The 13,952-nt window shown below is 32.4% G+C and overlaps 1 protein-coding gene across 4 annotated transcripts in view; it reads left to right on the forward strand.

Moving 5' to 3' along the window:
• CASD1 (CAS1 domain containing 1) overlaps positions 1–13,952 on the forward strand; it is a 78,320-nt gene that overhangs the window by 23,066 nt on the left and 41,302 nt on the right. For all 4 annotated transcript variants that reach the window (XR_008625906.2, XM_034964467.3, XM_034964466.3 and 1 more), the window contains 7 exons: positions 699–743; positions 1,173–1,296; positions 2,797–3,011; positions 4,961–5,383; positions 6,463–6,552; positions 11,889–12,008; positions 13,023–13,179. Coding sequence is in view for 3 of the 4 variants with exons in the window: in XM_034964467.3 (XP_034820358.1) it covers positions 699–743; positions 1,173–1,296; positions 2,797–3,011; positions 4,961–5,383; positions 6,463–6,552; positions 11,889–12,008; positions 13,023–13,179 (1,174 nt within the window). In the remaining variant the exon portion in view is untranslated. The remainder of the gene's footprint in view (positions 1–698; positions 744–1,172; positions 1,297–2,796; positions 3,012–4,960; positions 5,384–6,462; positions 6,553–11,888; positions 12,009–13,022; positions 13,180–13,952) is intronic.

Consider the following 13,952-nt stretch of genomic DNA (forward strand, 5'->3'; position numbering starts at 1 on the left):
GATAGCATGAGACTTTATCATGTTACTCAGAATGGCACATAATTTAAAACTTAGGAATTATTTATTTCTGGAAGTTTCTATTATTTTCAGACCTCAGTTGACTACGGGTAACTGAAACAGTGGAAACTGAAACCATATATAATGGGGGGAAATACTCTAATTTGCATTTGGTGAGGATTTTTAGGGATCTCTACTTATATTTTTCCACATGTGGTCTTTAATAATCATCAGTTTATTTTGTTAAATATGCATTGGATTTCACTTTCCCAGAAGATTGTTTTGGCACTGACCTTGTATTTTATTTAACACTTACACTGTGTACCCTGTAGGCTTCCATGATTACCTTTTAATTGACTGACATAATACACTAAAGCTTTACTCTAAGCATTTTACTCAGAGTTCAGAATATTAGGTTGTGTTAGATTTCAGTGGTGCTTTTTTTTAAGAACACCAAAGAATTAACCATCCAAATTTCTGTCATCCTGTGTGTATATGTAGCGTTACAAGATTTTAGGCATTGGATATCCTAAATCTGTCTTGTTATAACAATAATAAGCAATAATAATAAGGAATTCTAAAAACTTAGAATGAATTTAGAAGGAAGAACTTACATTTTAAGGAAAAAAATTAAATGATGTTACTTGTAGTAATTCCCTGAACTGATTATAATACTATGATAAAGATTTGTCTTCCTTTAGGATTCCATTGCAAAGCCACATGTGATTGTAGCAGGAGCTGCCACAGTAAGTTATCATCTGTATTCTTACTTAATGATTTTGTTTCACGTTTAAGAACATGCTAAGAAAAAGTTAATTTGTGTTCAGAATTCTTGATTGTACCTAAATTTTTAATTCCTACTTCTATTATGATTAGATTGATGAATTTTAATAAAAATACTGGAATTAACTTAGGAAACTTACTGTTAAATATCAGTGTTTTTAATATCTAAAATTGTATTCTTCTTGAATGTTATACATTGAAAGTATAGTTTTATAACAGCTTTTTCTAATTGCCTTCATATACTTCATGAACTAATTTGACTGAATTTTATTCTAATATTAAATAAAATGAGAAATATCTAAAATAATGACACTTGTTACAGTAGGTAAATTATATACTTTAATTGTTTGTGATAAATACTAAATTAATGCATAATTTGTACTTCTTTTTAGTGGTCCATCAAGATTCACAATGGTAGCAGTGAAGCGCTTTCTCAATATAAAATGAACATCACCTCCATAGCACCACTTTTAGAAAAATTGGCAAAGACTAGTGATGTTTATTGGGTCTTACAAGGTAAGGAATGAGTAATGAAAAAACGTCACTTTGTGTATATTTTGAAGCATGGGTTTTTATTATCTCCTGTTTCAAGAAGCAGAATTACTGCTTTATGAGAATTAATTTTGAAACAAGATTTGCAAGATTAGAGTACACTTGAGTTATTTGCTCTCCTTTTTCAAATGTAAGGAACAAATTAATAAATATAGGTGAAAAATAAAAAATATCCTCCAAGAAACCTCATGGCTATAGAATGTATGACAAAAAGATAAGTCCTAAACGCAAATAACATGTGGTATCCCTGATTTTTTTTTCATACAAAACATATTTATTGTGATTGGGAAATATATACAAAAAATATTATCTGTTTCATAATTTTTTTTTTTTTTTTTTTTTGAGACAGGGTCTTGCTCTCTTTCCCAGGTTGGAGTGCAGTAGCACGATCTTGGCTCACTGCAACCTCCGCCTCCCAGGCTCAAGCGATCCTTCCGCTTCAGCCTCCCGAGTAGCTGGGACTACAGGTGTGCACCACCACACCCAGCTAATTTTTTGTATGTTTGATAGAGACAGGGTTTCGCTGTGTTTCATAACATTAAAGTCATTAGAAGTAAATATACTTCACCCTGCTTCATAATATTAATAAAGTCATTAGAAGTAAATATACTTTTTTAGCAAGCAATGGGTTTCTGAAAAAATAAAAATAATTAAATAAAATACACTTTTGAATTGACAGAATATGTTTAAATTGACACCATCTGGTTTATGCTTGGTAATGAAATTCTTAGTAGACATTAGGATAACTCATTTTAGGAATTTATTGAATGTCCATTATTTAATGCCTAGCACAATATGAAATGCCATGGATATTTTAGCAATTCATGTTTTGTGTCAGGAATTCTTATTATTTCCAAGTTGAATGTCAAGATGAAAGGAATAAGAAAAAGGGTAGTAATGATCTGTTCCATAATCTCTGTTTTATTCACAGACTCATTGTTAACCTCTCTTATACCAAAATGAGGAAAAATTAGTTATTTATAGTAAGTGATAAGAGAATAGGCAGACCTTGAGCCTCAATAATATTACCTCCTGATGATATGAAGAAAGTTTACAGAACTAAGCAGCGACAAGAGAAAAAAAGATGGGCAGCTATTTTTAATTAAGCAATCTTCTATAACTCATTTTAGATTTGTTGTTACCTGTTATAACTCAGCATCCAAAAATGTTAAACTCTTAAGACATGCTGGAGCATAAAAATATTTCCCCAAATCTGTGTACATAAAGATGGGACAAAAGTTCTTTAAATTTGAAAGGGATATTGCTTGACTCAAAACTTGAATATAAGATGGGAAATTTATTGCAAACTTTGGGAAGCTTTGCGTAAAAATGAACTATTAGGTACCTGGTATCATCTATACTTTTAAAAATAACATGAAATGTGGAACAGCTAACTTGCATGATCACAATTTTTACCAATAGGGATTTTTAAAGTGTGTTTTTAAAAATGTGTCTCACGTGCAGATCCTGTTTATGAAGATCTATTAAGTGAAAATAGGAAGATGATCACTAATGAGAAGATAGATGCTTACAATGAAGCTGCAGTCAGTATTTTGAATAGTAGCACCAGAAATTCTAAATCAAATGTTAAGATGTTCAGTGTTTCCAAATTAATTGCTCAAGAAACCATCATGGAATCTTTGGATGGCTTACATCTTCCTGAATCGAGCAGAGAAACTGTAAGAAATTTTTACATATGTCAGTAGATGGAGACTATAATATCAATTGCTTTAAGCCATAAGTCATTATAACATGGTTATAAATAATTTGTTTTATTGCAGTCTTAGTAACTTGTAGTTATTGTGTATAAAGATACATCTAGAAATTATTTTGCTTTCTATCATCTAGTTGAATATATACATAAGAGTTTTGGTATACTCTAAGAGAGAAAGAAGTTAGGGAAGAGGGGAAATTAAACTTCATTTACTGAGTGCTAATCACTGTTAATATACATTGTCTCCTCAGAAGCATATATGTTCTCAGCACACTCACATGTAAAAACTACTGCTTCTATGTTCCCCTTACCTTAAACCTTAAGCTTTCAAGATTAAGCTTCAATGAAGAATACACTTTTTAATGCTGAAAATGTTTTTTATTATTTCCCTATAGCTCTTCTGGCCAGGCGCGGTGGCTCATGCCTGTAATCCCAGCACTTTGGGAGGCCGAGGCAGGTAGATCACTTGAGGTCAGGAGTTCGAGACTAGCCTGGCTAACATGGGGAAACCCCATCTCTACTAAAAATACAAAAATTAGCTGGGTGTGGTGGCACACGCTTGTAATCCCAGCTACTCGAGAGGCTGAGGCAGAAGAATTGCTTGAACCCAGGAGGCAGAGGTTGCAGTGAGCCAAGATCCCGCCACTGCACTCCAGCCTGGGTGACAGAGAGAGACTCCATCTCAAGAAAAGAAAAAAAGAATTCTTATAGCTCTTCTATCCTAAGCATTATTCAAGATACAGAGTACATACTGAACAAATCCAAGTTGACCTATGGAAAGGGATTTAGGTTAAGTATGAAGGAGAACTATGTAACTACAAATTTTCACAAACAGTGGAACAAATTATTTGAAGTTTTTTTCTCTTATTAAGCAGTGGTTCTTAACCTTTGTGAGAGTTGCATAAGCCCTTTGAGTATCTGATACAAGACAGTGGTTTTGTTCTTCTCCTGCAGAATAATGTGTATGTTTGCATATACATATGGTTCTCCATATACATAAAAGGGCTTGATGAACCCCCTAAAAACTGGTTAAGAACGTTGCAGTGGAATTTGCAGGCTAGTATCTGCAAGAGTGCCAGGCATAAAACCACCTGCAGTCTCAGGGCTAAAAGGATGAGATTTTCTCAAATCTTGATTATTTTGAATGTTTAGGCTTAAATAACTAATCATCTAGAGTTCCACAGATGCCTAAACTATGAAGTTTTTATAAAACTAGAGTTTGACTGAATCTTCAACTAGACAGACTCAACTTTCCCAGAATAATTTTATTATAATCAAACCATGTTGAAGGTTCTAAATTTTATTTAACATTAGATATCTTAAAACTTGTAGAATCCTAAATGGCTTATAAACTATAATCCAAATGAAAGGCATATTACAAATATTGCTAGCTAAAAATTAATAATTTTTTAGTGGCAGTTATTTTGTGCTTTTTTCCCCCCACATTTAAACAGTAGACTTTATCTTAAATGGCCTGGTATCTTCTGTTTTGAAAGTCTTCTAATTAAAATTCTTTGGTCCTTGATGTCTGTCAGCATTTTTTAACTAAAGGTCACAACCCATTAACAACCATGAAATTGGTGTTGGGAAAAAAAAAAAAAAAGGAATAGAATAGAACAATCTCAGAGTGCATTCCAAGTCGTAAGGATAGGTATTGTTTCCTGTAATTGTCTTGGGTCACATTATAAAATGAATTTTGTATTTTGGTTCATAGCCCCAGAAGTTTGAAACACCCTGAACTAGCTGTTACAGATGGAATGAATACCATTATTTGCATGATTTGGGAAATGGTAGCAAAAGATATGAAAGCATTCTGGTTTCAGTGCTAAAAACTCAGTAGTATTCACAGGAGAAAATTTAATGTGAAATACATCACTGACAAGATAATAACCAAATAACTTGATTTGTTCACAGACTGCAATGATTCTTATGAATGTGTATTGCAATAAGATTTTGAAGCCTGTAGATGGGTCCTGTTGTCAGCCTCGGCCTCCTGTTACTCTCATACAGAAGCTAGCTGCTTGTTTTTTCACTTTATCTATTATCGGATATTTAATTTTTTACATAATTCATCGTAATGCTCATCGGAAGAATAAGCCGTGTACTGATTTGGAAAGTGGAGAGGAAAAGAAAAATATTATCAATACCCCTGTGTCTTCATTAGAAATACTTTTACAATCTTTCTGCAAACTTGGCCTGATTATGGCATATTTCTATATGTGTGACCGTGCAAATCTGTTCATGAAGGAAAACAAATTTTATACACATTCATCTTTCTTTATTCCAATTATCTACATTTTGGTTTTGGGAGTATTTTATAATGAAAATACTAAAGAGGTAAGAGTCATTTTCTTTTTAACTCATGTTACCCTTCTTGTCTCATTACATACTCTGTGTTAAAGAACTAATATCATTTATCATGACAAAATACACAAAACAGGTATAGAGATGAAGATGAAGGAAGATTGTAGTTACACTTCACTTAGTGGACTCTTAACTGTTCCTTTTTCGGAACAGTTTGGAGAAAGGTCAGAGTCACGTGAAAATTGTTGAAAAGTTGGGAAATATGACCTGTGAAAAAGATTTCATGATTTAGTGTTATTTTGCCTGCTTGTTGACGGAGAATGTTGAAGTACTTCTGATTTTATAATGGTCTTCAAGCATGAGATACTATTATCTTTTATAAAGTAAAAGAATATTAATTATATTAACAAATGCCTATGCACACAAACATATTTTATATTTATATATTTATCAGTCAGACATATATACATACCAATCAGAACTTAATGATGTGGCCACCACTACTCACAGTATTCTGATTTTCCTATTTTAGAATTGCTGTCATTGCTCAGAATATTTGTGTAACTTCTTTACAAGGCATGATTTATTTGAATTACTGAATTCTATTGTAAAACATACCTCTCCTGTGAGGATTATTAATTAGTTATTCATCTTCATTGAGAATATACTGGGGAAAGTAAACTGTAATAATAGAGCTTTTTTTCTGTCAGTAAAGTGTAGGGGAAGTGTAAGATCCTTTTAACCCTGAAATTCTAAAGAAAATTATAGAATGCGATTTTTAGATTTATAAATACTCACATCTGTCATAGTTTAATTTTAGTACATTTAATTTTAATACATTGTCATTTAATACAAAACCAAGGGGATCAACTTAAATATTCAAAATCCCTTCAGTTTATATTTTTCAGATTCATATTATATTTAAAACAGTTTTATACTATCTTTTAGCAAGAAATAAAATGACAGTTTTTAACTGTTTCTCACCATCAAGTTTCTTTTGACAGAAGCATTAGCTTTATGTCCTATAAGAAAACTTTTAACATACTTATTATATACCGTTAAATAATTTCTTCATGATAAATTTTAAAACAGATTTTGGTTCCTTTACACAGACTAAAGTATTAAATAGAGAACAAACAGACGAATGGAAAGGCTGGATGCAACTTGTGATTTTGATTTATCACATTTCTGGAGCAAGTACAGTAAGTATTTGGAATTTAAGTTCAGAAAGTATAGGAAGTGATGTCATTTTAATGTTTCTTTAAGGGCACCAGCTTTTTTGTGTTTTATAATCTCTACCAGTTATAGACCCTTCTTATTTCCCACTTAATCTTTCCACCTTTCCATTTTTCTCCTCTTTGAGAAAATGTAATTTTCAAAGCAAAATTTTTTTTTTAAAAAGATAAGGCAATAATTGATTTGTATTTGCTTGGCCTTAATTTTTAACATAATAGAAATAGCTGATATCTAAGGGTATTATTTTATGCCATCTTATTGAACAGCTAATTTGAAGTTATCAGGAAACTTTGAAGAGGCCAGGTGTAGTGGCTCATGCCTGTAATCCTAGCACTTTGGGAGGCCGAGGTGGGTGGATCACCTGAGGTCAGGAGTTCAAGACCAGCCTAGCCAACATGGTGAGACCCTGTCTCTACTAAAAATACAAAAACTAGCCAGGCATGGCGGTGCATGCCTGTAATCCCAGCTACTCGGAAAGCTGAGGCAGGAGAAACACTTGAACCCAGGGGATGGAGGTTGCAATGAGCCGATATTTCACCACTGTACTCCAGCCTGGGTTGCAGAGTGAGACTCCGTCTCAAAAAAAAAAAAAGGAAAAAGGAAACTTTGAAGATGATAATTATAAAGGATTTAGAATAGGCAAGTTACTGTCAGAAGAAATCAAATTTGATTATTATAGTTTATGTTCTATCCTTTGCTGTCTTTTAGGAAGTTTGACTAGCTATTTTTACATTTTTAAAGTTTAAAAAACTTCCAACTCTCTTGCCTCAGTATTCAAAGAATCCAAATACAGGTGGACTATGTAGGGTGTGCCATACTTCCTAAGTGCTAAGTAGTATTATCTCCTCTGTGGTGTGGAAGACCCTTCCTTTGATCACCTAGTGCCTTTTGTACCTGGAAAAAATAAGTTTTTTCCTTCTCCATGGGTGTCTTAAAAGACAGGATTATTATGATCTCTGGCCACTTTGGATGTGGCAGGGCTAGAAAAAAATGTGTGTTCTGAGTTGTAACAACCCAGCTACATTACAGTTACAACAAACTTTTGTGGCTGAGCCTAACAGCCACTTTTCACACAAGTTTTTATAGTGAAGATGCCAACTTTCCATAAAATATGTTTAAAAATTTTAATAAATTCATAATTTGGGAACTACTGAACTGTTTTTTATTGTTCTATTTGCTTACATCTGTAAACAGTACGTGCATCAATGATAAGTTGAAGTTAGAGAGGAGTGTTGCCCAGAAAGGAGTATTTTGAAGATTTACGCAGCATTAAGAAGATAAATAACATGGTTACTAGTGTTTTTCAGATATCTCTAACAATTGAAGGATGTCTTTCTTCATTGCCTCTTTATTATTTTCAAAAATTATTTATGATTTTATGAATTATTTATTTGAAGTGTAGAAGTCAGAGAAATGAAGTATAAATGTTACTAAAATTATTTGGCTATGATATGTATGTTTGTTGCAACAGTGAAATTCCTGTGATGCTGCAGCTGACGGGAAGCTAGTGAATTTGAGTCATTATGAAAGAGCCAAGATAGTGTAAATGATCCAAGGCAAGGAGAGATGGAGATAGTAAGACATAGTTTATAAGCCCAGCTAAGAATTTGTAGGATAAATCCAGAGATTCTCTGAGAAGTATGTAGCGATGAAAATTGAATCCTAAGAATATCTCTGATGTATGAATAAAGACTGAGTAATGGAATTTGTTTTAAGAAAATACCACTTAGAGACATAATTAATTGCTGACATATTAAAGGGTGATACTACTGTTTAAAAAAATCAGGTAGAAAGAATTAATGGCAGATTAAGTTCCTCAATTCAGTGACTCCAGAAAGGATTTATATCATAAAAGGATGAAGGCAATTTGGTATTCTATTATAATCATTTACCAACCTAACATTCTAATATATCTTCTTATACTGCATCCTAATATATTCTGATTTACAATTTTAAAAAATCTGTGTTCTGGAAGGACATACTTTTCACTAACAGATCATTTATAATGATTAACTAACATATCCCTGTTCTTTTATATAGGATGTTGTAGTTAAAAAATTTCCTATATCTACATAGGCAAAACATTATTAGTATAGGTTATAACGTATTTGGGGACTTGATTCTTGGATATTTGAGGGATTACTCGTACTAAAAACTTTTAACTGTCATGATTATTTTAATTACTTAATATTTTTTATTTTGAATAAAATATGTCAAACTAGTTGTGTCATGTTTTTATGCTAAAAGATAACTATCAAAAATTCTAGAGAATTATTAAAATAATCCTTATGGTCTGACATTATCATTGTTAGTGTAAACATTATTTTAAAGTATAATGTATATGAAATATAGATGAAATGTTGTAAATTTAATACAAAGAGAATAGTAAGTTTGGTATATACAGTAGATGATTTTGTGTTCCACTGGTTTTTTTTTTTTTTTTTTTTTTTTTTTGCCCTTGGAGAGTTTGTAAGTAACTTCCATGGAAAGACCTGAATGAAAGGTCATGAGAATATATGGGGGACTGGAGAAAGAGCAGAACTGGAAGTCAAACTAGCTATTAACTCTAATGTAAAGTTGAAATTTCATACATATTTTTAATACTAAATTTTTGTTGTAGGTAATACAGCAAAATAATAGAGAATTTTGAATATGGATCATACAGTAAATACTGTTATATTCATATTAAATTTCTTGGGTATGGTAATGATAATGTGGTCATGTTAGAAACCATCCTTTTTTCCTAAGACATAGGTGGTGAAATAGTTTAGGAGCACTGTCACATGGTCTGCAACATACTTTTAAAAGGTCCAGCATACAGCATATAGGTGTCCATTGTACTAGTACAACTTTTCTGTTCATTTAAAATATCTTAAAACGTTGGAATAAATATTACATGAAATTTGCAATAGGCCAACATTGGCAGGAACTTGGAAAATTGTTGTTACAGTATTTAATTTTGTTTAAATGAATTATACTTACTGTTTAAATGTAATAACCAACCCAACTTTGTAGTCCCAGCCCCAGTCTTTAAGGGAGTATGTTTTATGGAGAGTGCTTAAAGTAATTAGGAATGATTAACCTAGGTTCGACATCTGTTTTCAAATATTTATAGAGCCATCAGATATAAGAGTGAGTTAGCTCTGACAGACTCTAGAGCTAGACTCTCTGCTGTGCTAGCCGCATTCACTGCATGTGGCTATTGAGCACTTCGTAGCTAGTCAGGATTCAGATGTGCTGTAAGTGTGAAATGTATACCACATTAAATATGATTAATTATGATAAATCAGTACTAAATTCAAAAACTTTATATAAAAGAATGAAAATATCTCATGTTGAAATATTTTGAACATATTGAGTTAAATAAAATATATTTATTGAAATTAATTTCACCTGTTTCTTTTAACTTTTAAAATGCTCTGGTAACCTCATTAAAAAATTACTTATGGCTCACATTTATTTCTGTTGGATAGCGCTGCTCTAGAGGGCTGAACTTGCTAGCTTTTACGTATAGTTAGGTTTCAACTTTTCATGAAAAGGATCATTATAGCAGTTAATGACCATCTAAAGGTGGAATGGATTGCCTTGGGAATTTGTTTTCTCCTATTAAAAGATGCTTAGGCAATACACGAAGGGGATATTTTAGAGTACATTCAGGAATGAGGTAAGGGCACAGATTTGGATTAGATAAATTCTGAGGTTTATTTCAGTACATTTCCTGCCTCCATCCTTGTGATTCTAATATGTTACACCCTCATTGAAAATTTCTGATCTAATAAGTCATTTAAAAAGAACTGATGATGAAGGGCAATAAATAAAAACTCTTTGTTTGATATGTAGATTGTAGGTGCTATAGGAAATCAGGAAGGAGAAATGACATTCATCTGATAGTAAAAATTGGAATTTTGAACCAGGCTCTGAAGAAGAGTAGGATTTGAATAAGCAAAATGCTTAGGGGAAGAACATTCCAGGGCAAGAATAAACAGGTAAATAAAAGAGACTTGACAAAGGAGTACAAGAAGTATCAGTTTAAGAGATAGGGAATCTCTAAGTTTGCTTAGCGTGGAGGCTGTGTAGAACTTATGGTCTAAGTTCATGTTTGTTTGTTTTCCCCAGAAAAAATATCCGTCCAAAAAGAAACATGAATTCAAGAAATCTTCAAAAGATGCATACATTTCAGGACTTATAAAATCTATTTAATGTGTCTGCTCAATTACTGTATTGAGCACCCAGCCTTAAAGATCACTTTAAAAAGCAGTGTATGGACAGGCGCAGTGGCTCATGCCTGTAATCTCAGCACTTTGGGAGGCCGAGGCGGGTAGATCACACCCGAGGTCAGGAGTTCGAGACCAGCCTGGCCAACATGGCAAAACCCTGTCTCTACTAAAAATACAAAAAGTTAGCTGGATGTGGTGGCGGGTGCCTTTAGTCCCAGCTACTTGGGAGGCTAAGGCAGGAGAATTATTTGAATCTGAGAGGTGGAGGTTGCAGTGAGCCGAGATCACGCCACTGCATTCCAGCCTGGGCGACAGAGTGAGACTGTCTCCAAAAAAAAAAAGGCAGTGTACAAGTTATGCTGTGGAAATTGTGATTGTACACATAAAGGATCAGCTGGTGTAGAAAGGTGGAATCACAGTGTTCTAAGGTTATGAGAATTAGTCCTAGTAAATGAAATAACATTTTTTGGTGCCTCCTATCATATGTGGATTCAAATGTGTTGTATTTCATTCAACTTAGAAGTAAAGAAGTGATGCTCTGAAATACCATAATAAATGACATTAAGGGACTTGGTCATGATGAAGACAGTGATGTAGGAGCATAAAACAAAATTGTTTTGTAAAGTAAGAGTGGGAGGGAAATAATATTCCTAAATTACGTTTACACTGGGTAAAAGTATGAATCCATCTTGCATTCAGGATGTATGACAGTTAATTATAGCTATCATATTGAATTTTAATTGGGTGCAAGTTAATGTATAAAGTGCTTCACATTTATTATCTCATTCATCCTTCACAAGAACCCTTCAAGGAAGGAAGGAATAGTCTCATTTTGCAAATTAGAAAACTCAAAGTCATGTAGTTAGAAAGTGGCAGAACTAGAATTTGAACCTAGGTCTCTCCAATTCCAGTTCTACATTTTTGTAATCCTTGCTATAATGACTAACTTTTGAGAATCAACTTTGTGATTAAGCTGATGCCAAATGCTAATAATCATTTATTATCTTTGTTAAATGTACTTGTTATGATAATCCAAGGTGTAGTTGATGCCAACATATGTTTTACCTGTTTATCTTTGTCAACAGTTTTTGCCTGTATACATGCACATTCGAGTCCTGGTTGCTGCATATTTATTTCAGACAGGGTATGGGCATTTCTCATACTTTTGGATAAAAGGAGATTTTGGAATCCATAGAGTATGTCAGGTAGGAATGCACTGTTATTTCCTTTTCTTTCAGTTGAACATACTTTCTTGAGAAAGCATTAACTTGAGAAAAAAATATAAATATAGTCATTATAAGACTGAATAATTTGAATTTATGAAATAGCACTGTAAAGTTGTATTCTGTGTTCTGTGTTTAGTATTTCAAGATAAATTATTAGTGAAAGAAGGAAAATGTAATTTAATATATAATAAAAGCACTGGCACACAGGAGACAGCATTGCTGATTCACTTTAGTTTTGTAGAAATAGTTACCTGGAATTAGTATAATGTGCTATGTTTTCTTTCTTTGAGAAGAGGATGAATATTAATTAAGTTTCTACCTAGTGCTAAGCAGTTTCTAAACATTATTTCATTTACCCCCACATTACAGCCTTGAGTTGTTATCTTTATATTTACAGATGAGGAATCTAAGGCTCAGAGAGCTTAAATAATTTGCCCAAGGTCACATAGTAAGTGGTACAGCACTAGTAAAAATCTGCCAAAATTCTGTGTTTTTTGAATGACATCAAGCTGATATCTGAAATGACTCTTATTAAAGTCCCAAAGACATTTTTAAATTTGAGTTTTGAGTAATACTATTTTGTATCTATGACAACTCTTAATTTAATCCCAAATGGGGTAAGTCAACATTAAACGAAGATGAAATGGACACTGCTTTCTTAAGATAATCTAATCTATGCTTCTACACTATAGCTCTCAGAAAGACGACTTTTTTCTCTTTTAGCAAGATGGCAGTTATAGCCAGAGGACAGCTCAGGTTGGTGCTTTGCTGGGATTTAGTTAATATGATGATGCATACATATTTTATATTCAGCTCTTTACAGTGAATGTAAAACAAATGTAATTTAAGGGATTAGTAATATATACTTGTACAGTCATTATTGAGTCTTAGCCATTTATACTCTGTCAGAGAAAATCTGCCTTTGCTGTTTGTGTATACCTAGAATGAAAACAATTACTTAGAATGAAACCATTTTCTTCTCCTTTTCAATAGGTTTTATTTCGTCTCAATTTCCTGGTAGTGGTGTTATGTATAGTAATGGATCGACCTTATCAATTCTATTACTTTGTCCCCTTGGTCACTGTATGGTTCATGGTCATATATGTTACTTTAGCACTATGGCCACAAATAATCCAAAAAAAAGCAAACGGTAAATATACTTTCTTACTAATGTTAGTAAATATATTTTTTCAACGTGTGAAATTTCTTTTTAGTTGCTAAATGATATTATTTTTATTAAGTGATGTAGACAGTTTAAATTTATATGTAGTTTTGACATTTTGAAATTCTGTTCTTAAACGATATTTCTAAAATGTTACAGCTAAGTAGTTAAAGTAATATAACAGTGGAGAATAATAGTTTACATTATATGTGTTTTTTCTTTTTTAAATTTAAATTCTTCAAAACCATTTTACCTATTAACTAATGCTACAGTTTTTAAACTGTCTTCTTATACAGAGGCAGAGTGGAGAGAGCTGGAAGAGAGAAGGGAAAGCCAAATAGGCCTCCATGCCCCTATGTTTTGCTTCAATCTTGGCAGCTCTACTTTGATTTATGTATATATTGAGATTTTGAGTAAATATTTCTTTGCAAAAGTCTTCTTATGTCAAACACAATTTAAAAGCACTAATATAATGTCTTTTCTAGACAAGCTTTGAAGCAGTTATTATCAACCTGTTTTACATATAAGGAACCTAAATACCCAAAAGCTTGTTATTTTCTAATTTCACATGGTTAGTTACTAATAATGTTCAAAGTGAGGCCACAGTCACTTATCTTAATGCTTTTTTCACCCTCAAGATCATATCATTAAAATAAAATCTTCCTTTTTTGGAAAATAATGTTTTATTTTTAAAAATGTATTTAACTTGACTCTTTCAACCAAATATTATGTGTCAAAAATATTTTTCCATTGGCTTCCAA

Source organism: Pan paniscus, chromosome 6, assembly GCF_029289425.2.
Source record: "Pan paniscus chromosome 6, NHGRI_mPanPan1-v2.0_pri, whole genome shotgun sequence".
NCBI lineage: Eukaryota > Metazoa > Chordata > Mammalia > Primates > Hominidae > Pan > Pan paniscus.